The sequence below is a fragment of the Rhinatrema bivittatum genome, chromosome 9, assembly GCF_901001135.1.
Source record: "Rhinatrema bivittatum chromosome 9, aRhiBiv1.1, whole genome shotgun sequence".
Classification (NCBI taxonomy): Eukaryota; Metazoa; Chordata; class Amphibia; order Gymnophiona; family Rhinatrematidae; genus Rhinatrema; species Rhinatrema bivittatum.
Genome location: NC_042623.1, coordinates 121,945,873 through 121,968,347, shown reverse-complemented (window position 1 = coordinate 121,968,347; position 22,475 = coordinate 121,945,873). Strand labels below are relative to the sequence as shown.

Below are 22,475 nucleotides of genomic sequence, written 5' to 3'. Positions count from 1 at the left end.
ACTTTGTGCTTCTTGTGTTAACTCTTGTCGACCAGCACCACACTTCATAGTTGTTGCTGGTAGCATCTTCCATGCCATGCTATTCACTGCGAAAGATGTGCTAAAGCGCTCTGCTCCAACATCAATGATGTTGCTGCTATCTGCCATGCTGAGTGTGTTGACTGCAACATGAAATACAAGATTTATGCTGATGATACGGACAGTGCCCTGATTGGCTCTGGGTCTGGATAAAACAGAAGGCTCAGTGTGATGAGGATCTTATATGACTAAAGACAGCACCTGCGTCAATGAGGCTATGTCCTGCCTCAGTGTCGAGAAGGGATCCACTCTATCAAAGCCCTGGTTCTATGACACCGATCTTCTCTTCAGCTCCAAGTTAGATGATCTTGAAAGAGGTCCACTGTGTCACTTAGGTACTTTTCTAGGCATCTCTACTTGTGCCATATGCTTCTGTGCCACACTTAACCCCCAATCTGAGGTGGTTTTGGAGGCTGGTGCCATGGGGGGGGGGGGGGGGGGGGGGGGGGGGGGGGGGAGGTGCCTTTCCATGCTTGTGGGACCCAGAGGGAGAGGTATCCTGCTTTAACCTCTTATGACAGAAGCCTGACAATGTGCTACTCAAAGAATGGCTCTGCTGCTCAGCCATTGGAACCTTCTTTAGAGCCTCCATTTTCCCGGCATGGTACTGCTGCATCCTGGGGGACAAATGACCACAACTGTAGCAGATAGAGAAGTCATGGTCTAGGACCAAACATCAATAACAGAGTGTGTAATTGTGATGTACATTTGGCACCCACAGATGTAGGACTCAACCCACATACCGCAGGCTTCTTGGCCTTGCACTTCTCCATGCTCTTCAACATTTCCTTTTGATTTTCCTCATATAATAACAATTTTTTTAGAACTTAAAAGTTCTGTTTGAGGGGCTGTCAAGGCAGAAGCAAAAAGGTTTGAAAAAGCAACAAGGCAGAAAATAGAAGGTAAAAGGCCAAAAGATGAATAAATTTAAGAGAGACACTGAGACAGTCCATGCAGTAGCGCAAAGAAAAACTGAGGGACTCACAAGGCAGAGTACGTGTGAGAAAATTCCCATGAATGCTTGGTAAAGTCATTATTGAGCTCTGAGAACTGGGCCCATGTCAGCACAGTCAGATGACATCATCCCATGCGTTATGATTAATTCATGCCTGCTTGCTGACGGAGAACTATAGCACATAATATGAAATTACTAGGTGACACCTGATAAAAATTCAATGGAGGATATGTTAGATTGGAGATGTTGAACACTTTCTCCCTACAGGCTGACCTTCCAGACACACTTCCACCCGCTCCCTATCTGGACTCCAACATTCTACTCCCCCCCCCCCCCCCCAGTACACTTCAACCTTTCTCCCCAGCTGGACCCCACACCTCCTTTTCTCCCACATCCATATCCCAATCCTAGCACTGACTCTTCTCTCCAACCCAACTCCAGAACACTCCATCCACCCCCTCCCATCACCTCTGTTCTAGATATTTGCCACCCCCAGCTTGAGACCAGCACTCTCAGCCTTTCCCCATTCCTTCCCTATACAAGTAATCTTCCTCTTTTCCTCCTCTAAGTCATCTATCTGCTTCCCTCCAATCTGGTGGCTCCCCTTTTCCAGCTCATCCATTACTCTGACTCCCTTCAGTCCCACAGTTCTTAGTTTCTCTACTTCCTAGCTGATAGCCCCTCATATCTGTTGGAGTCTCACAGCTGAGAATACACTATGAGCTACCCACATTGTTTGCCATATGTATTGTACACATAAAGGCAAATTTTAAAATGAACACTCATGCACCTATACATGTGCATATCGGTGTGTGAGAAAAGAAATGCTAGAATTTTAAATTGTGTGCATGTATGTTTTAAAATATACCAACCACTCGTAAGTATGCTCTTAATTTGAAGAGGTTACTCGAACACAGCCACTGGAACGCCATGCCCCGCTCCTTTTCAACCCTCTTATTCTGATGCGCGCACAGATATGTCTGCACGTAATTTGCAGCATTTTTAAAATCCATGTTGCTTGCGTGTGGCCTACATATGAACGTATATGTGGGCATTTTTGCACGAGCAATGCTTTCAAAATCTACCTCATCGGTTTCAAGTTATGCATGTAGGTCAGCGCATACAGATACCGAGCTGAGTGTATACACTCCTCAGCAGCCAGTGGGCTATACATGTGCACCCTGCCAGTTGCCAACACCTATATACAAAAGATGTTGTACTCTATTATATATATGTCTGCTTGGTCAGTATTAGTGAATTATGAATGTTTTTATTGTAATCCAGTTTGATCAATGTTATTGGAGTTTTAATGGAATACAAGATTATATAAACAAATAAAATTATATCAAACTTCAGAGCAATTCAGATGAAATAGGACACCAGCTTGAAAAAAAGATTGCTATTATTCTTCCATGGTGGTCTCATATTTTCCATCAGGTTAACTGCAGATCAGCTGCATGTACTTGGACTTCAAGGATACCATCTTCTCTCAGCAGCACAGCTGGGCTCAACATACTCACTCTTGAAACATGAGTGCAAATCTAGAGACCCCACATCTTCATGAAAAAAATGTTCAGATGTGGTTTGCTTCCCAGCACAGTGGCAATTTAACAGACATTGCTCCCAATTACCATAGAAAGAAAATTATTATTATAATTGCACACTAGAAAATATGGTTAAAAATAACAGGAAATGCATCATGCTAACAGGTCTTTAAAGTGAGCCCCAAAATGTGTCAAAGTCACTACAATTTCATGGCAAATGGGGAACTCTCCAGGAAGAAAATACAAATATTAGAAAGTATTGAATATGTTCAGAAAACAAATGTTTGATTTTCTGCTATGGCACAACCCTCCAAAAAGCTGCGAGGAGACAGCAGGTGCCCATCATGAAATTACATGGCTTTAAATGCATTTCCCTGCAGAGCCTCAGAGAAATCTCCAAGTATTTACTGCTCTGTTCCATATATAATTCTAAATTAATAAATCTGCCATGAAACAGCAGTGTGCTGTATTTGTAACTTAAGAAGCATGGTCTCTCCTCATATCCACTGAGAATTTGAAAATCAAGAAATAAAAGGCTTACTGTAGGCTCTCGTAGACCAAGGCCTGTGACACAAAGGCACTCCCTGCATTGGAAAATGACAATACTCTGGAAACTGGAACTGAAGTGGTATCAGAAATAAAAATTGATATCTAATGTATACACAAACTCCAAAACAGAAAACGTCCGCTGGGAGAATCTGTCATCAGAAGCAATAAACTGGGGACTCATTTTAAGGGACATACAGTAGGTAAATACCTTCCAGGATCCACAGCTGGCAGAAATGCAAACCAGATTGCCAATGCAATTAAAGAAGAGAGTAAGGCATAAAAAAAAATCAATGCTATCATCCACCTGGGGACCAATGACCTCACTAAATACAGCTTACAAGCAGTACGGAGAGATTTCCAGACTCTGGGGAAGCAGCTTGGGCACATGGTGAAGGCTATTGACTTTTCAGACATTTGTTCACAGAAAGGGAAAAGAAAAGCTAACCCATATAGACAACTTCAATATGTGGCTCAAAACTTGGTATAAAGAAGAAGGTTTTAGATATATAGGGGTTTCGGACCATGTATAGAGCATTAAAAGACTACACCAGGACTTCCCAATCTGTGGATCATGACCCCCAAATGGGGTCACAAAACCTTCAGTTGGGGTCACTGTAATAGAAGATCTATTACTACAGTCATAAGTGCCTCAAATGGCAGCACTCTTTAGGCAGCAGCAGCATTAGTAGTGGAAGTCAGCAAGAGGCCTGTTAAGCCCGCACTCACAGGTCCTGCAGTAGTCCTGCCCTCGCGTGAGTTCTTGTGGTAACAGGATAGCTCTTTGCAAGGAGGGATTAGGACTGCTTCAGGGAATGTAAACTTGCAAGGGCTCACAGGTCCTACACAAATTTTTATTTATTTATTTATTTATTTATAAAAATGTGTTATTCTGCCTTTTCCCAAACTTGGTCTCAAGGCAGATTATAATAAATTTAAATGAAACGAGGCATTGGAACAGCTTACAATCAAATCAGAACTTGCAATTAACACAGCAATGGGATCCAGCATAGGAAAACCTATTATGCGAATAGTTTCAAGACCCAGAAATATAACATAGTAACGGCAGCAGATAAAGACCAAATGGTCCATCCAGTCTGCCCAGCAATTTGCTTAGGGTAGTAACTGTCATTCTGTGCAGGTTATCGTCATGTGTTCTATCACTACCCTTAACAGAAAGAATGGGGATATCTTCACTGAAAGGTAGTTTCTACCTTTAACACTGGGCCGAAGATGTGGGTTTTAGGGGAAGGCTTGGCTGAAAAGCCATACCTTAGGTTTTATCCTGAACTTAAGGTAGCACGGTTCCAGGTGCAGAGTTAGTGATGTTTTATTCCAAACGTTTGGTGTATTAACAGTTGAAAGCACAGTCTTGCACAGGACAATCTGGCAGCAGTCAGCGGAGGAGAGCAAAAAAGAGCCATTTTGGTGGATTGGAGCTGGCTTAAGGGCATGTGAGGGAAGAGAAGTTGAGAGAGTTATTCGGGAGCTTGCTTATTCAAGCATTTAAGATAAAGCAGAGTGTTTTAAATTTTATCCTGCTTTCTACTGGGAACCAGCGAAGCTGAAGTAAATTAGACTTGAGATGATCAGTTGCTTTTGTGCCTACCAAAAATTCTTGTGGCAGTACTTTGTAGGAGCTGAAGGCACTTCAAACTGCACTGCGATATGTTGTTGCTTGTGATTATCGTATGGATTGGGTTTATCAAGGAAATTATGCAGCTGGCAGATCTGGCACAGATACATGAAGGAGGACCTTACTACTTTTGAGATGTGGCATTCTGTTGGGCTCAGTACCGGCCATGAGGGAAGGGGAGAAGAGGGGAGGACTGAGTGTGCATGGGCTGATGGAGATAGTCATTGCTCTTTTCTCCTTACTCACTGCTGAACCTACCCAAGAGAAAAATGCTGCCCCTGTCTTCAGCCTGCTTTCTCTTTCTACCGGCTGTCATCCACTATTGGGAAGGAATGGCAGAGGATCAACTGGGGGTTATAATTAGCACTGGGGAGGGGGCAGGGAGAAAGGAGGATGGAAATTACAGGCCAGTTAGTCTGATCTCTTTGATGAGAAAATTAATGGAATCACTGCTAAAACAGAGAATAGTGTAGTTTCTGGAATCCAATGGATTATAAGATCTGAGGCAACATTTGATTGCATGACCAGAGAATTGGATCAGGGGAGAGCAATAGATGTAGTGTACTTAGATTTCAGTAAGGTCCAATTAACAGTTCCGCACAGGCAACATAAATAAATTTACCCTCCCTATGGGTCCTAAAGTGACTGAGTTAGAAACTGGTTGAGTGAGAGGAGACAAAGGGTAGTGATAAATGGAGTTCACTCTGAGGAGAGTACATTATTAGTGGTGTGCCATAGTAATTGGTCTTTGGATCGGCTCTTTTCAACATTTTTGCAAGCAATTTTGTGGAAGGATTATTGGGAAATGTTTGCCTTTTTGCTGATGATACCAAAACCTGAAACAGGGTAGACCACCAGGAAGGTGTGGAATAAATGAAGAGGGATCTAGCGAAGCTCAAAGTATAGTCCAAAGTATAGTCAAAGTATAGCTAAGATTTAATGCTATAAAATGCAGAGCAATGCATTTAGGTTGCAAAAACACAAAGGAGAGGTACAGTATAGGAGTGAAATTCTTCTAAGCATGAAAGAAGAGCGGGATCTAGGGGTCTTAAGGAGATCAAATAGGTGGATAAGGTTATAGCAAAAGCCAGAAAGATGTTTGGGTGTATAGGGAGAGAAACGGTCATTAGAAAAAAGAAGGTGATATTATCCTTGCATAAGTTCTGGTGAGATCTCATTTGGAATAATGTGTACAGTTATGGACACCATATCTTCAAAATGATATAAACTGGTTGGAGTCAGAGGGTGGCTACTAAAATAGTGTTCTTCATTCTAAAGTATATGGGTACAGACTTGAAGATCTAAATATGTATACGCTAGAGGAAAGGTGGGTAGGGAAGATATGGTAGAGAAATGTAAATACCTCCAGTGTTTTCAAGCAGAGGCAGCAGAAGGAAAAGAGGCTCTAGAATGAAAGGTCATGGGATAAGGGTGAAGGGGAGTAGACTCAGGAGTACTCTAATGAAATATTTATTTACAGAGAGGGTAGTAGATACATGGAACAGCCACCCCATAGAAGTGGTGAAGACAAGGATAGTATCTGAATTCAAGAAAGCATGGGATAGAAACAGAGGATCTCTCTAGGTAGGGATTTGTAAAACTGTCTAGTTGGGGGGGATGGGCAGACTAGACATGCCGTAATGCTCTCTTTTTGCTATCATATTTCTATGTTTTTATGATAGGGGATCAGCTAGGGGATGCAAAAAGGGATGGAGGGGGTGTGAGAGAGAGGTTAGGCTGGGGAGGTAGGAGGAGCAGGAGGAAGCAAGATGGGATTAGCTGAAAGAATGAAGGTTGAGAGAGCGAGTCCACTGGAGGGGAAGAGATGAAAAGAAGGTGTTCTCTGGATAGAATGGAGATTGAGAGAAGGGATCAGCTGGAGTGCAGGGAGGTTGAGAACGGAGTGATAGTTGAGCAGGACAGTCTTCCTGCTAATTTGTTTTGGTTGTCATTTGGGGTCGTGAATTTTCAAGTGCTATAATGGAGTCACATTGGCTAAACGTTTGGGAAGCACTGGTCTATTTGGTAAAGATAGCAGGGGAAAGGATCCTTAGTGAGAAATTTAGATAGTTCATCAGGTGTTTAAATTACGGGATGGGGTGGAAGAAAGAAACCAATGGAATTGGAATGTTGCCCCAGACAAATACAGGAAGTGGGTGGAGAAATTAAAATTAATCAGCTCAATAATCCACTCCTAAGCAAAAGAGCAGAAAAGGAGACCAGGAAGAGCAGCAAATCATGGGAGAAAAGCTGGAAAGCTATAAGCACAAAAGTTCTTAGTATGGGCATAAAGTTCTAGATCTACAAGTCCTAATGGTAGAGGTGGACTTGGATACTTTTGCAATTACAAAGCCATGGTTCTATGAGTCTTATGAATACAATATGGCCATACCGGGCCATAGCCTGTTGAGGAAGGATAGAGATGACTGAAAAGAGGGAGGAGTAGCTTTTTAAGTAAAAAATAATATCTAGTGAAGCAAAAAATGGTACAGCAGTCACTAATGAATGTATAGTATTCCAAAAGTCAGAAATAAGCTTTTAGACAAGGCAGAAAATATTTCCAATATCTAGTCGGTTTCTTCAATCCTTGAAGCACTGGTATTCACAGATTTCATAAAGATAGCTATGTCCCTCGAAACAACTGAAATGCAGGGTACATGAGGAAAGAAGGAAGTGCTGTGGGATGTCTTAAAATAGAGATAATGGCACATCCATCTACACTGGTGTGGTCTACAGGCTTCTGATTCAGACAGAGGAACTGGACAGGGATCTGGCCAAAGACATCCAAAAGGTGGGAAGGAAGAGTGAAGTGTTGCTTGTTGGAGATTTTAATCTGCTGGATGTGGATTGGCATATCCCTTCTGCAAAATCTGCAATAAGTAGAGAGACTGTGGATACCCTTCAAGGGGCTCTGCTCAGACAAATGGTTTATGGAACCCATGAGGAGAGACGCAATACTGGATCTAGTACTCACAAATGGAGACAGTATCTCTGTAAAAGAAGGTGCCCATTCGAGGACCAGTGATCATTAGACAGTATGGTTTGATATAATAGCCAAGATGGAGACAAGTCACATGAAGATCAAAGTCTTGGATTTCAAAAATACAGATTTTGTAGAATGGTCACTTGCCATAAAAAGGAGCTAAAAGGCTGGGAGAAAATGGATGAAGTGGAACAACGGTGGACCAAACTGAAAACAGTTATAATACAGGCAATAAATCTTCATATAAGAAAAGTAAATAAAAGTAAGAGGAAAAGGAAATGGATATTGTTCTACAAAGAGGTGGCTGAAAAAGCAAAGGTAAAAGATCAGCATTCAAAACTACAAAGGAACTCAAAGAGGAACACAGGGAAGAATATCTGGTGAACCTGAAGTAGCAAGGAAAGAAATCAGGATAGCAATAGCTCAAGTAGAATAAAGGATCGCCAAGGGTAAAGCAAGCTGACAAAATATTTTTCAGATATATCAGAAAAAGGAGGAAGGCCAGAGAAGGTATTATAAGATTGAAAGGAGACAAAAAGCAATGGGTGAAGAAATATGAGAAAATAGCAGAAATATTGAACAAATATTTCAGTTTGATGTTCACTAAGGAAGACTTTGGAGGAGGACCGTTTCTGGTAGGCAAGAGTACGAATGTATGTGGGGTTAATGCCATCCCATTTACAGAGGAGAGTGTTTACCTAGTTCTATCCAAATTCAAAATGGACAAGACCATGGTCCCTGAAGAGATACATCCCAGGTAGCTTAGCAAAATGTTGGTGGATCCACTGAAGGACATATTTAATAGATCCTTGGAGAAAAGATAGGTGCTGCACGATTTAAGATGGGCTGTTGTAGTACTACTTCACAAAAGTGATAGCAGACTAGAGGCAGGAGAATACCAGCTGGTTAGCCTTACCTTGGTGGTGGGAAAATTAATGGAGATCCAGTAGGTTGTAGGATCTGAGGAAGGTTATGAACCTGATCAATTTTTTTTTTTGATTGGGTGACTAAAAATTTAGATCCAGTGCACTTGAAGTTATTTACCTGGACTTCAGCAAAGTTTTTCCATACAGTCCTACAGAGGAGTCTCATAAATAAAATGAGAAGCTTGGGAGTGAGTCCCAAGCTGGTGGAATACATTACAAATTGGTTGATTGACAGACGACAGTGGGAAGTGGTATATCAAACCTACTCTGAGAAGAGTGATAAGTGGAGTGTCTCAAGGATCAGTTCTGAGGCCAGCTCTATTTAATATCTTTATGAGAGATAATACAGAGGACTTTGAAGGAAAGGTTTTTCTTTTTGTGGATCATAGTAAGATCTGCAATAGACTAGACACACCAGAAGGAGTAGAGAGAATGAGAAGTGATCTAAGAAAGCTCAAGGTGTGGTCAAAGGCTTGGCAGATAGGATTCAAGAAATGTAGAATCATGCATTTGGGGTGCAGTAATCCAAAGGACTGTATGTTCGAGGAGGTGAAAGATTGACATGTACAGACCGAGTCAGACAGACTACGGGTGATAATGTTTGATTATGTGAAGGTACAGAAGTAATATGACTAAAGCCAGGGGGAGGGTGAGTTGCTCAGAGAGAGGAAGAACCAGTAGGAAACAGGAGGTGATAATGCCTCTGTACAGATCATTGGTGAGGCCCTCACCTGGAGTACTATATTCAGTTTTGGAGGCGGTATCTCAAAAAGGATAGAGACAAGATAGAAGCAGTCCAGCGAAAGACAAACAAAATGGTGCACCAGAAGCCATATGAGATGAGAATGAAGGACCTTAATATGTATCCCTTGGGTGGAGGAGAGAAAGAGGAGATATGATATAGACTTTAAATATCTGAAAGGTATTAATGATGTACATGAATTGAATCCTTTTCCGATGGAAAGAAGCTGTAGAACTAAAGGTCATGATATGAAACTTCAAGAGGGTAGACAAAGTAATAATGTGAAGAAATATTTATTTCTTCATGGAAAGGATGGTGAATGCATGGAATGCCCTCTCGGAAAAGGTGGTGAAGACAAGTATGGTAATGGGATTCAAAAGGGCTTGTGATAAACAAAGAGGATCTCTAGTTGATAGAGGATGGAAATGAAGAAATGGAGTAACCTGTTGTAACTTTTGTATTTTTATTTTATTATTTATACATTTCCTAAATCAAAGGTCCTAGGCGGCGTACAAATTAACATACACAACTCAAAATAGAAAACAAAGCTTCAGAAAATAAAAAGAAGACATATAAATCCTTGTTAGTAAGCTGAAAAAGCAAGATGTTACTGCCAGAACTTAAAAAGTGAAAGATTGGCTTATAAAAATGCCAAGCGAAGAAGAAATGTGATGATCATTTTAAAAAAAGTTTTATAACAGTCCATAAGTTACAGCTCTTGTATCAAAATATTCCAGAGAGCCGAGCCAGCAACAGAAAATGCCTGCCCTCTAGTTTCGACCAGTTTAGCATGTCGTATTGAAGGAAAGTCAAATAAGCCTCTCTGCAAGGAGCGCACCATCCTACCGGGATTTTAGATCTGGAGCACAGCATTGCTTCAATTGGTCCTAGGGTAATGTGTCAAAGTTAAAAGCTTATGAGTCAATATAGCAGTTTTGTACTTTATCCTCAATTGCACCTGCAAAAATTAAGCTCAGACAGTACTGGTGAAATATGAGATCTGATGTTACAGCTGGAGATCAACCGAGCAGCAGCATTCTGCAAAAGCTGGAGTGGTATAAGGCAGGACAAAATATATTACACTACAATAATCAATCATTGGAAAAACCAAGGCCTGGACCACCATGTGAAAATTAGAATGATGTAACAAAGGCTTAATGCAACATAATGGTCGCAGCTTGAAAAATACAGATCTGAGCTCAGCCTTGATCTGATAAGACATGCAGAACAGAAAGCATACAGGTAACCTGCACAGAGTGGCAGTTATAAACCTAAACCACTTGCTGAGCAGACTAGATGGGCCATTTGGGTCTTCATCTATTGTTATAAGATAATGTTGTAAATATATAGTTTGAATCTGAAAGATAAATCACAATCTGCATTCCCTAGCCAAAGCATGCTGAAAAGTTTATGTAACACTGTCCATAGAACTACAATAGTAAAGTCAGCTATGCAACAAAACAGCATATTCTGGAACCAAATGAGGAGGTGAATGAGCACATTTTAAGATTTTCCTTGAAAAGCAAGTGATTAAAAATGAATGCACTAAAAAAAGCTCAGATGGATAACTTAGATATTGTAAGATTATGGAAAGTCTGTGTGCTTTAAATTAAAATAACTCAAACCAAATACCTAATTCTTGCCAATACTAATGGGATATTTTCGATAAGGCTTTTGTTTTGCTTATATAATAAAATTAAATTCTAGATTATTTTACGCCGACAGTATAATGTTCACAAATTTTTGTGAATCACAAAATGCAGCCTGGTATCTTAGGTAAGATGCTGATCAAACAGATCTATTTTTATCACAGGATTCTATAACCCAGGAAAGTATGCCAGCACAGTGGCTTCAAATACCAGGCAAGCTGCTGCAGTATGAAAGAAATGAATGCACTTTCAATGAGATTTTAAAGCGTCGGAAGTGTAAATGTTTTTTAAAATAGAAAATACAATTATAGTACCTCTCTCAAATGCATTTTTAATATCATTGACTTCCACCTGGGAACCAGAAACTCTGAAAATTCCCTGATGCTGAAGACCTGAGAATAGAAGGGAAGAGGAGAAATGAGTACAAATGATATCATGCCCTCAAGGCTTGATCTAATAGAAGAACAGAACCAGTAATAATGAGAAAGTGCACACTATAAGAGAGCTGTTTAAGGGTGATCATAAAATACTAATTTAAAAAGTCTTACCATATAGGTTGATAAACCTGATACAACTTTCCACTATAAGGGGGATGATTTGTCCGGAATCCTAAAGAAACAAAGCAGATGACTTGTTATTAAAACAATTAAAAAATATCATGTTAAGAGACTAATTCGAGGGTACAGTAAACCTGTGAATATAAATCAAATTTTTTTCTGAAATCATCATGCTGCCCATGGTGCCAATATTAATAATGATAATTGGTTGGGTGGGGGAAGGGAATGTGCCAATCATTTTGTATTTACAATCAGTGGGCAAGCATCAAAATAAGTTGGAAGTAACAATTAATAGAAATAATTTTAGTAATGTCATACTCAAGTTGATGTCCAACAAAACAAAAATGTTTATTTCAGATTATTTATTTATTGCCAACTAATTATTTGAATAGTACAATGGATCACATATATTTTTTGGGCAAAGTCTAAACAAGGGATACTGTACCTTTCGATATTGTTAAATATCTAATGCAAGTGCTGAAATACAGAGTATTAACTGGATGTTGTATGAATCACACAATGTTAATATGCTAATAAGGACTATGCCTGGAGTTGAAATACATTTAAAAGGGAAATGCTTGAAATAAGAGATGAATGGTTTACAATAATATATTCAAGATAACTGCAGAGTCTTGTAACAACTGGTTCTTCTACACAATTAATTCCAGTAGAATTTGAATATTTGTTTAGGGTGCTATATCAATGAAGAAATAATAATGAAGTCCATGTTTTCTGCCCTCGTAAATTTAAAAGTAGTATTTAACATAGTTGACTGGTAAGTCAGCTATATATAAATGTTCCCTTTTATAGTGTACATTTATAAGTCCTCAAACCCTTTGAAAAATTATTTTAAGTTATTTTTTTTGAGGTTTTCTGTAGCAGCATCCAAAAAAATAATGTGCATTGTTGAAATCCTCTAGTTTCCTGCTGGCCAAATCAAGTAGCTCATATTGTGGGTTCTCTTCCCCACCATCCCTAATACAGTACAGTGGTTTTCAAACTTGGAGTTGTGACCCAATTCTGGGTTGTGGTTCTGTTCATACCCCTGCCCCACTGCGCAGCTGTTCAGTCAGGGTAACAAAATCTGGCCCTGCACCACATCCAATCCCAGCTCGTTGCTCAATGTTTGCGGGAAAAGCTGGTTCTTATTGCTCTCCAAAGCCCCATTTCCTGCCTCTGGATCCCTGTGGAGGCAGCTCTGAGCAGAGAGAGAGAGTCTTTGTCTCTTCTCCATGGCACACCAATAAGTTTGAGCAGCGTGCTCCTCATACTCCTTTCACTGCTCTCGTGATTTCCCGAGAAGTGCCGGAGTATGGGCACCACCAGCCTTCAAGTTGGCCAGAGATTAAAGAAGAACAAGGGGAGGTTCAGGAGCTAAAATGTGAATGGGAGGAAATAAGTGAACAAAGGGAGGGTCAGAAGCTGGGGGCTAAAAATTGAACAGGAGGAGGGAAGAGAGGCTGAAGCTAAGTGACGAGAGAGTGAGCACTTCGAACAACAGAGAAAGAGGAAGAAACAGATTTGAGTGGACCTTATATGTGGCTGGCACTTTCATATTGTGGTCCAGACTGAAAGAACATGAATAGGCAGGCTCGCCCATCACATCAGATGTAAATGAAACTTCTTTTTTTTTTTTTTTTACTATATTTATTATATACTGTTTAAAATGGTTTATAATCAAATTTTATTTGAAGAAGTGATTAAACCTAGCAATTACTGCAGACTTTCCCATCTCTGAAAAGTACCCTCTAAAGAGTTAAATCCTTTCGTGAATAGGATGTTAAATGTACAGCAAATACAGGTGTTAAAAACTATCTTAGCATGTGGCTTTACCATAAACACTTTAACCACACCTCTAGAGATGCAGTTAAAGGTTTGAATTAATGGCAGCATTAACATGGATGTGCATGTTAACGCAAACCATGCTACACTCAAATGAGCATAGCTTTGAAATATTTAGAGGTCCCAATTCAGTAGTGCAGCAAGCGAGAAGTTAGCCAGTTAATTAAGTGGGATATTCAGCGGGATTTACCTGGTTAATACTGCTACTGAATAGACTTTGTTAAAGGTAACTGGACAACTTAAGCTGGTCAGCCCTTGACCATGACCCAGCTAACATTAAGCCCCACCCTCAAAGCCACCTCCTTTTATCCTGTTAAGTGTTACCCAGGTAAGTACTTACCTGATTAAAGTTTGACCTTGGAAAAGGGGTGGGATATTCAAAACTAGGGGTTTGTCTAGCTAATTTAAAAGTTAACTGGACTAACCCTTTTGAATATTGACCTCTGTCAGCATTAATGCACATTAACACTCTTTAGTAGTTTGGCCTCCAAGTATTTTTCTTCCATAGGGTCCCAAGAAAAAGTCTGAAAACCACCGCAATAAGGGGTCACAAGAAGATAGGACAGAAATACTTTTGTGTCTCTCAAAAAATATGGGAACACATAAGAATCCGAGATGGAAAAAATAACTCACAGCTGCTAATGATCTATTCTGCTTGCTTATTTGTTAATGCTGTAATTCTTTCATTTTGGTAATCAAATCAGATCCACTGTGAGCATGTCCTGTCCAAACAGGCAGCAGCTAGTTAACAGCGTCAACCACCATGTCTCAGACATTAGGAAACAAAGCTGGGGAATGTAATGCAATTCATGTACAGCCCAAACACTGCTGCAGCAGCCACTCTTGGAGGAAAGCATGGATTATATTTCCCTGCTGAAAATCTACATTAGAAATGGAATAAAGTGAAACGAAAAAAAATGAATAGTTTTGTGTTAGACTTAGTGGAGTTTTCTGGGAATTTTTATTTGTAGTGGTACTAAAAATATATTAGGGTACATTATCTACTATATAATGCACATACAGTATAACTGGATTTTTGCTTTCCATACTATATTTAAATAAATAACCTGGATCCACTCACAGTCCAATTTTTTCAACAACTAGCACAATGATTTATGAGGGTCAGCTTTAAAGGTTTACTGGTTAAGTCTGTAAATAAACAAAGTGCTAGTGATTATTTTTCCATTTTGGGGATTTGTACTTTTTGTTTGTATGTAATTTTTTTTTTAGACTTATAGGAACATCATCTAATACAGATACATTTTTTTTTCTTAGTAAGAATAGAAAAATAAATACTTCATGCCTTCTTACAAACATTCCCTTTTAAGTACATGAAGAGAATTAATTCCAAATCAGGCAGTTAGGTGACTTGATAGTGAGGCAGAGATTTTACTCCTCACTAGCACTATACCTGATGTCTTGTGTGTGAGTTCCTTCGTCCTCGGCTAGAAGCATTATTAGCAACACAGGATAGAAAAAGGAGACAGAGTAAATACAGTAAAGATACAAGACAAAGACTAAAGTTTCTTACAATTTCACACAATATAATAGATTCCTCAAGTCAACGGGAAATCAAACTATTGCTGCCTCAAGACCTGTGCAATATGGATTTATAAAAAGCTCTAATCTTTCCTATGATTAATACTGAAAAAAGTGATCCAATGTGTTATCAGTTTACTGCATTTTAAGAGGTAGGCTATCCTATTACTTGAGCAGCAAATTACACTAGAAAACAAAGCTGCCACATGACAACTGATAACGTCCAACATAGGAGTTCAAGGGAGCTTTCATCTCAAGTCTGCACTTTCTCCTTTCCCACTGACTTTCAGAAGTATTATATTGATCAGCTGGAAAAATAAGAGCCCCAGGACAGACTGGAACATAATGATCTGCCTCAGTTTACATGAGGCCTGGACCATTATAGTAAGACATGAGATTAGACGGTCAGAGGGCTGATGCCAGTACCTTGATGAAGGATTCCAAATCCCCATTTAACTTAGCATTATATTGGGATCGGGGCCTGGGCTTCTTGTGTTTCTGGGGTTTGGGGGGAACATTTGGAGGCCTATGGAAGGGAATACAATTACTGAGCAAGAATTTATACATGTACCACAAGTTCATGGCAGAAAAAAAGCAAAAGCAATGTCATACAAAGAAACAGGTGAAACAGGATATACACATTTCACTGCAGGTGAAATCCATTCTATTCAACATGAAAACCTTTTTTTTTTTTTACAGGTATCATTTTCATAATCTCTCTAAGGATAGTTCTTCAAGCTTCTTTTTTTATATCTACAACCATAAAAATTGCAGATATTTCTCTTTTATTATAGTTTGGGTAACAATGTGAGTTAGTTTGTTATTTTCCTACTTTAATAAAATGAAACAATATGGAAGTAATTTTCAAAAGCATATACATATGCAAAACATGTTTTTATGCATATAAATGGGCTTTCTGAAAATTACTCCGGTGTTTGTGTACATATAAAAGGATGCATGTGTACTTATGTGTCCCTTAAAGAGGAGTTAGGATGGAAAAACCATTTATATGCTCTTTTAATTTTTGAAAGCACACAGTAAATGTCCACTAACTCACATAAATACGAACCCATCACCCCGATCCTCAAAAATCTCCATTGGCTTCCCATCCTCTCCCGTATCCACTACAAAGTCCTCACTATCATACACAAATCCATTCACTCACACAATTCCAACTGGCTAGACATCCCCTTCACACCTCACCACCCCTCCCGCCCGACCAGATCCTCCAATAGTAGCACACTACATGTACCCTCCCTAAAAACAGCCCACCTCTCCTTCGCCCGAGACCGTGCCCTCTCTATTGCCGGCCCTTCCCTCTGGAACTCCATGCCCCTCGCCTCGAACCCTGTCTTATCAAGTTCAAGAAGAAACTGAAGACCTGGCTATTCAAACGTGCCTACCCTGAATAGTCCTGGTCACCAAATTGCCCCCATTTCTTACACCTAACTATTACTGATGTATATAATACCTAATTCTCTGATGTATATAATACCTAATTCTTATGTATATAATACCACTAATTCTGTATACAATTCCATGTATATAATACCACTAATACTGTAAAATGTTGTAACTTCTTGTTTAATGCCCCTGCGGCTTGTTCTCTATCCCTCTATGCTTTTCTCTCGTTCGCCCCTCCCAAGTTCCATTGCCCTGTTATAATGTAATTTCCTGCTCTGCTGTTAATATGTGAACCGGTGTGATGTCCCCACTAACGCCGGTATATAAAAGTTTTAAATAAATAAATAAATAAATAAATAAATAAAAATACACCTACACACTGACATCTGCTCCCAAGCAGGCATAATGTTGGTGTGTATATCGTGTAGGGTTCCGCATACACCTGCTAATTTTCAAATTGGACTTATGTGCTTAAGTCAGTTTTGAAAATTAGGGCTGATGTCAACACGCACTCTCTTTATACACATGGACATCGACCCTATGTGGGCTGTTTTAAAATTACCTTCCAAAATCCTTGAAAATGAACTGCTACAATATTTTCAGAGGTAATTCCCAGGCAGGAAACAGCAGGATAAGGGTAACATTTCTTACAATACAAGCTAAACTGTTCTATAAAATGTAAAAGTACCAGTAACATTTTCACCAATACACTTAATTAAAATATTTTCTTTTCTAAAAGTATCAGCATCTATGTTGGTCCTGAGATTCAGATCACAATGCACAGTGGGATTTGAGTTTGGGTCCCATTGTCTTGGGGCCACTTGGACCTGCAAATAATGCAGAGGTGGTGTGCCATTAGAGTAGATAAATGCCATTAAGGTAGATAAATGCCATTAGAGTGGATGCCCCTGCCAATCACTGACAGAGATTACCTGGTGCTGTTCAAGCATGCCGTCTGGGGAGGGGAAGAAAAAGAGAGGGAGAAAAGAGGGAAGAGGTGGAGAGGTGGAGAGGGAATAGTATTCAAAAGGACTTCTCCTTGGTTCTTATTAGAAATATCATTACTAAGACTCTCTGGAAAGAAAGCTGCATAAAAACATCTCTGCAGTTCAAGACACTGATAACTGTGCAAGAAACTAGATTAATAATCTTATCAAAATGGAATTTCTTTCTTAAAGTCAGTTCCTTTTTCATTAGCTCCTACAACAGTCAAATTGTTGCAATTTGGGGTATGCAATACACCAGAACTACAAAAGTGGACATAGTAACAAACTTGTCACTTCCAGTCCATACTTCACTAGCAATGATGCTTCCCATCCTAGTTTCAGCACTTCACCATTATTCTGACATTATGAAATAACCTGGCAGCCCGGACACTCATGGTTCTACCCCATGCCCACCCATCCCAGCTGGACACCGCAACATTACACACACAAGGAAAATGTGACGCATAACTTTATTTATTTATTTAATTTAAAAATCTTTTCTATACCGTCGCTAAGTTATATACCATCGCAACGGTTTACATGTAGGCACATATTTAATGTAGGTAAAAGTGTACTATAGTACATTCTAACAGGTGCCGTCAAAGGTTCGGTTACAATATATCATTAGACAAAATAATTTTTAGAGAAGTGGGTCATGACCGAGTGTACTGAAAGTACTTTTACGGGTAAATTTATCATACATAGTGTTATCAATATGCTAGTTGTGATGTGGGGTTCATAGACTACTCTACTGTGTTGTTGAGATGAAATGGCCGCAGCTGTTTATTAGAGTACCTTATCAGGGGAGTCTAATTTAGGCACAGAGTCCTGACACCACGGCCTATTCTCAACCACTGGTCAGGTGTCGATAACTCCAATTCTTTCTGCCCAAGTGGAACTGAGGGGTCTCGTTCCCCACAAGGCCACGGACAGGCATCGTGACAGCCTTCATCAGAGGGGTCCCGAGCAGGCTGCCATGCGGCAGGCCCCACCGGAGCCCCTCTCATATGTGTCAGGTCGTTGATCCGTTAAGGCCCAATCTCTGGGCCTGTCATTCATCATCCATGGCCAAACGCCAATTAGTGGCCCCAAGGCCCCCCTCAGCCTTATCGGCACTTCCCTGCTTCCTTTGAATGCCTCCCATGTTACAATAGCCTTTCCTGGACTCAGTCACCACCGCCACAGGGATCCCATCATGCGCGGGCCAGGAAGTGTCCTTCCACCCACGCAGGATGGGCTCCCCCATACAAAACGGCTACGGCTTATCCATCAAACCCATGAACAACCTCTGAATAGCCTGCAGAAACAAATCATTTCCCATATTTGACAAATGCACTCTGTCCAGAGCATACATTTCTACACAATGCATGTCTACCTAATCATGCCTGAAATAATATCCACCCATGCATTGAATGGCCTTGGCTACCTGCTGATTGAACTTGGCATGGTATATTCCCCACTATCCAATGCCCAACACTTTCTGCCCGGGTATGATTTCAGACCAGCAGATTTTTGAGGATGGCCATGATAAGGCAAGGCAGCTCAAGTCGTCCCTGTTCAACAGAGTGAGGCCAGCGCCGTTCACCAAATCATTGCTATCAAGGTGTATGATAAGGTCTGGCGGTGTCAGACCCACTTCTCTTGATTGCAGCATGGGCCAAAGTTGGTACCAACACATGCCTCCTTGACCCAGCCACTTCATGGTCCAGTCTTTTTCAGACAACCCAAAGTCACGCCCAAATTTCCTGCTTGTGGTCATTTTATGTGAATGCGTGATGAATGAATGGCCAACGATCCATGCAGAACAATGACGGACGGCAGCTGCAAGTGAAAGAAAAACTTAAGTCTTGGTACACACCCGACCTGGCACAAGCGCAGGGGAACCATTGTCATGCCTAATGTATGATACAAAAACTCTGCACCTCCATCGACCCATCTGCAGTATGACATCCTGTGGGAGACTGGCAGTGGCAGCACTAGAAGCGGCGCTGCTGCGGAATGAGTGAGTGTGGAAACATTCACTCTGAAGCCCAGCTTTCATCAAAGTTTTCTTGAAGACTGCTGAAAACTGGTATCTGCCTAATGGGGATGTATCCTGATGAAGTCAAAACAAGCCATCTCCTTTTGGACATAAGGTTTAGAATAGAGTCACAGCTGCAATCGGACATTACTAAACCTTAAATTGTTGTCAAAGTGATGACTTGACCATGTGCCCTTTGATCAGTCTTGGATTGTCTCAATGTTAGGTATAGCGTGCCGTTTGGGGCAGTAAGCCCCAAAGCTGTGATGCATTCCGCGATGGCTCTATAAACTCACTAATATGCAAGGCTCCAAAGAATGCAAACGCAAAAGCAACCCAGAAGAGCGTACTATCGAACTTGTCCACTGCAACTGAGGGCAGGATGAGCTAAAGTGGTAACAAAAGGTCATGGGTCAGCGGTCTCCATGTGATGTGCCAAGGTAAGGACTCCCTGGCCCAGACCAGCATCACCCTTTTGACAGCAAAATACTGTCCCATTTCCAGTTTCGAGAAGAATGCTAGAGCGGCTAGGTGTGAATGCACCAAGTTCCTGGATGGTCCCTGCTGTTTGGCGTGTACTAAGTAACTAATAAAGAGATCCTCTGGAACCCGATGACTGGACCAGCTGTTCACAATGAGAAACACCCTCACTTTGTTGTAGTTGCGAATGTAAGCATTCAGTGTGGATGGAGCGAGCGATCTTCGCAGCATTTTGCGTGCTGTCCAGTTCCGAAGGACCATAGTTGTTCTGGAATCTCTCTGCTGATCAGCTCTGCTTGTGGTGCCAGCTTTCTGAACAAGGACCACTTGCAAAGAGAGAGAGAGAATCCACTATCTCATTGTACATTCCAGGAACATGCTTTGCTCGTGCCACAATGTTCATGCTCAAGGCAGCATAACATGAACTCCCTCAGCAAGTCTGACACCAGGAGGCATTTGGAAGTCTGCTTGTTTATTGACTGGACTACTGCTGTCACACCATAACACCACCCGTTGACAACTAAGCACCTGTGTACGGCGACTACAATGGAAACAGCTCAAGAAATGTGATGTTCTTGGTTAGGCCGCCCGAAATCCAGAGGTCTGGCCAACATGCTGTGCACCAAGCTCCCTTGAAATGGACACCAAATCCAATGTCTCCTGACACATCAGAGTATAGCTGAAAGTTATCGCTGCTGACCAGTCTGGGAAGCCCCGCTGAAACACCATTGAAGTCCTTGAGGAATTTAGACCATAAAGCTAGGTCTTCCCCTATTGGCTTGTTTATTCGCAAGCGATGGTGGTCACGAACCAGGCCTACCGTGGACCAGATTAAGTGGCACATGAAAATCCTACCTACAGGAATAACTTGCACAGAAAAGGCCAGGCTGCCTACGAGTGACCTCATGTGCCTCAGTGTGACTTTCTTGCTGCGAATAGTGATAAGACACCAGATCAGTCAGTTTCGCTAGCATGTCACCTGGGAGTCTAGATTCCATTCGTGTGGAATTAAGCTTGATCCCTAGGAAAGTAAGGACCATTCCAGGCCTTGAGACTTGTCCTCTACCAAAGGGACACCAAACCTGTGCGCCAGCTCGTGAAATGTGTCAAATAACGTAATACATTCAGGTATACCTCTCCTCTTCCTATAAACAAGAAATCATCTAGATAGTGAGCTAACAATGCTAGCCCAGATGCCTCTTTGGTTGCCTAATGTAGAAAGGTGCTGAATGTTTCAAAGTAGGCACATGAAATTGAGCAACCCATTGCAGACATTTATTGTAATAGAAGGCCTCCTCGAAATGGAAACTTGCATGGTAGACAAAAAGCAGACTATGTCCAGTTTTGCCATAAGAGCGCCCTGTCCACGGATCTTAGCAGATCAAATGCAGCAGCAAAGGATGCCTACTGTACCGAGCAGAATTCTGAGGGGATATGGTCATTAACGGAAGCGCCCACTGGATGAGGTAGGTTATGTATAAACCTATATTTTCCAGGCTCCTTTTTTGGGAAGTCTGCCAGTGGGGACAAAACAAGATGCTCCATTGGGGGCTCAGTGAAAGGGATGGCAATCTGCCCTAGCTGAACCTCCTTTCTGAGTTTCTCCCTGACAATGCTGGCCAGACTGTGCGCCGAAGGGGCATTGACCATCTTAACGGATTGCGGCTAACCTATGAGGGGAATAAGAAAACCATCCTGGAAACTGGTCAGTAAAGTATTTGCCCCTACCCTATTAGGGTAATGTTCAACCAGGTAAGCATCACCCGCCACTTTACCAGGGTCGGAATGACAACCCAGCCACACCCTTCACTTAGCCATTTGTTTCCTGGGTGGGGTGTTGCGCACCGATTACAGACATGATTATATCTGCAATCGGCAGTGGAGTAGGCTCCATGGTTATACTTTCAGCAGACATCGCTAGGGACCTGTGTGCACTTGGCTTGTCCGCCACATGCCTGCTCGCTGCGAAAGGTCTGTGATCTCACTTTGAAGTCAAATGCTCGTGCCGACATTTTTGTGAGCCAGAAACTGACATTCTGTCTTCCCCAAGACATAGTGGATTTACTGGCCATTCTCTCACGAAAAGCCTCATCATAATTAAGCCATACAAACATGCTTGCTATTTATAAGCGCCCAAAATAGTGTCCAAGTATGTGAATAAGGGCTGCACTGCAGTGGGCTCTGGACTTTTAAAGAGAATACCGGCAGGCTGGAGTCACTGCAAGGTTATGTATACTATGACATCAGCTTGCTCAGTCTCCATCTGCTGGCAGGGGAGCATAAACGCACTGGTCCTGAGTCCATCTGTCAAAGCATAGAAAGATTTGGTGTTCCAATCAGATGGGAATATGAAGGTAAGCCTCTGACAGGTATAAAGAGGTCAGAAATTCCCCCGACTGCACAGCCATTATTACAGAGTCCAAGGTTTCCATTTGAAAATGAATCACCTTCAAGTGACTTGAGATCCAAGAGGGGACGAAAGGAGCCCTCCTTCTTGGGCACAACAAAATAAATGGAATATCGCCCCATACTTTGTTGAGACGTGGGCCTCAACCACAGCCCTCAGTCTGAGAAGTCTTTGAATTGTG

The 22,475-nt window shown here is 41.3% G+C and overlaps 1 protein-coding gene across 5 annotated transcripts in view; it reads right to left on the bottom strand.

Moving 5' to 3' along the window:
- The window catches only part of SRGAP1 (SLIT-ROBO Rho GTPase activating protein 1), a 483,812-nt gene that overhangs the window by 85,266 nt on the left and 376,071 nt on the right, over positions 1-22,475 (bottom strand). For 3 of the 5 annotated variants that reach the window (XM_029615376.1, XM_029615375.1, XM_029615377.1), the window contains exons 12-14: positions 15,424-15,523; positions 11,608-11,668; positions 11,374-11,451 (exon numbers count right to left, since the gene is read on the bottom strand). In XM_029615376.1, the coding sequence (XP_029471236.1) occupies positions 11,374-11,451; positions 11,608-11,668; positions 15,424-15,523 (239 nt within the window). Of the gene's footprint in view, positions 1-11,373; positions 11,452-11,607; positions 11,669-14,869; positions 14,904-15,423; positions 15,524-22,475 lie in introns of all 5 variants that reach the window. The other 2 variants (XM_029615378.1, XM_029615379.1) reach the window with 1 other exon arrangement.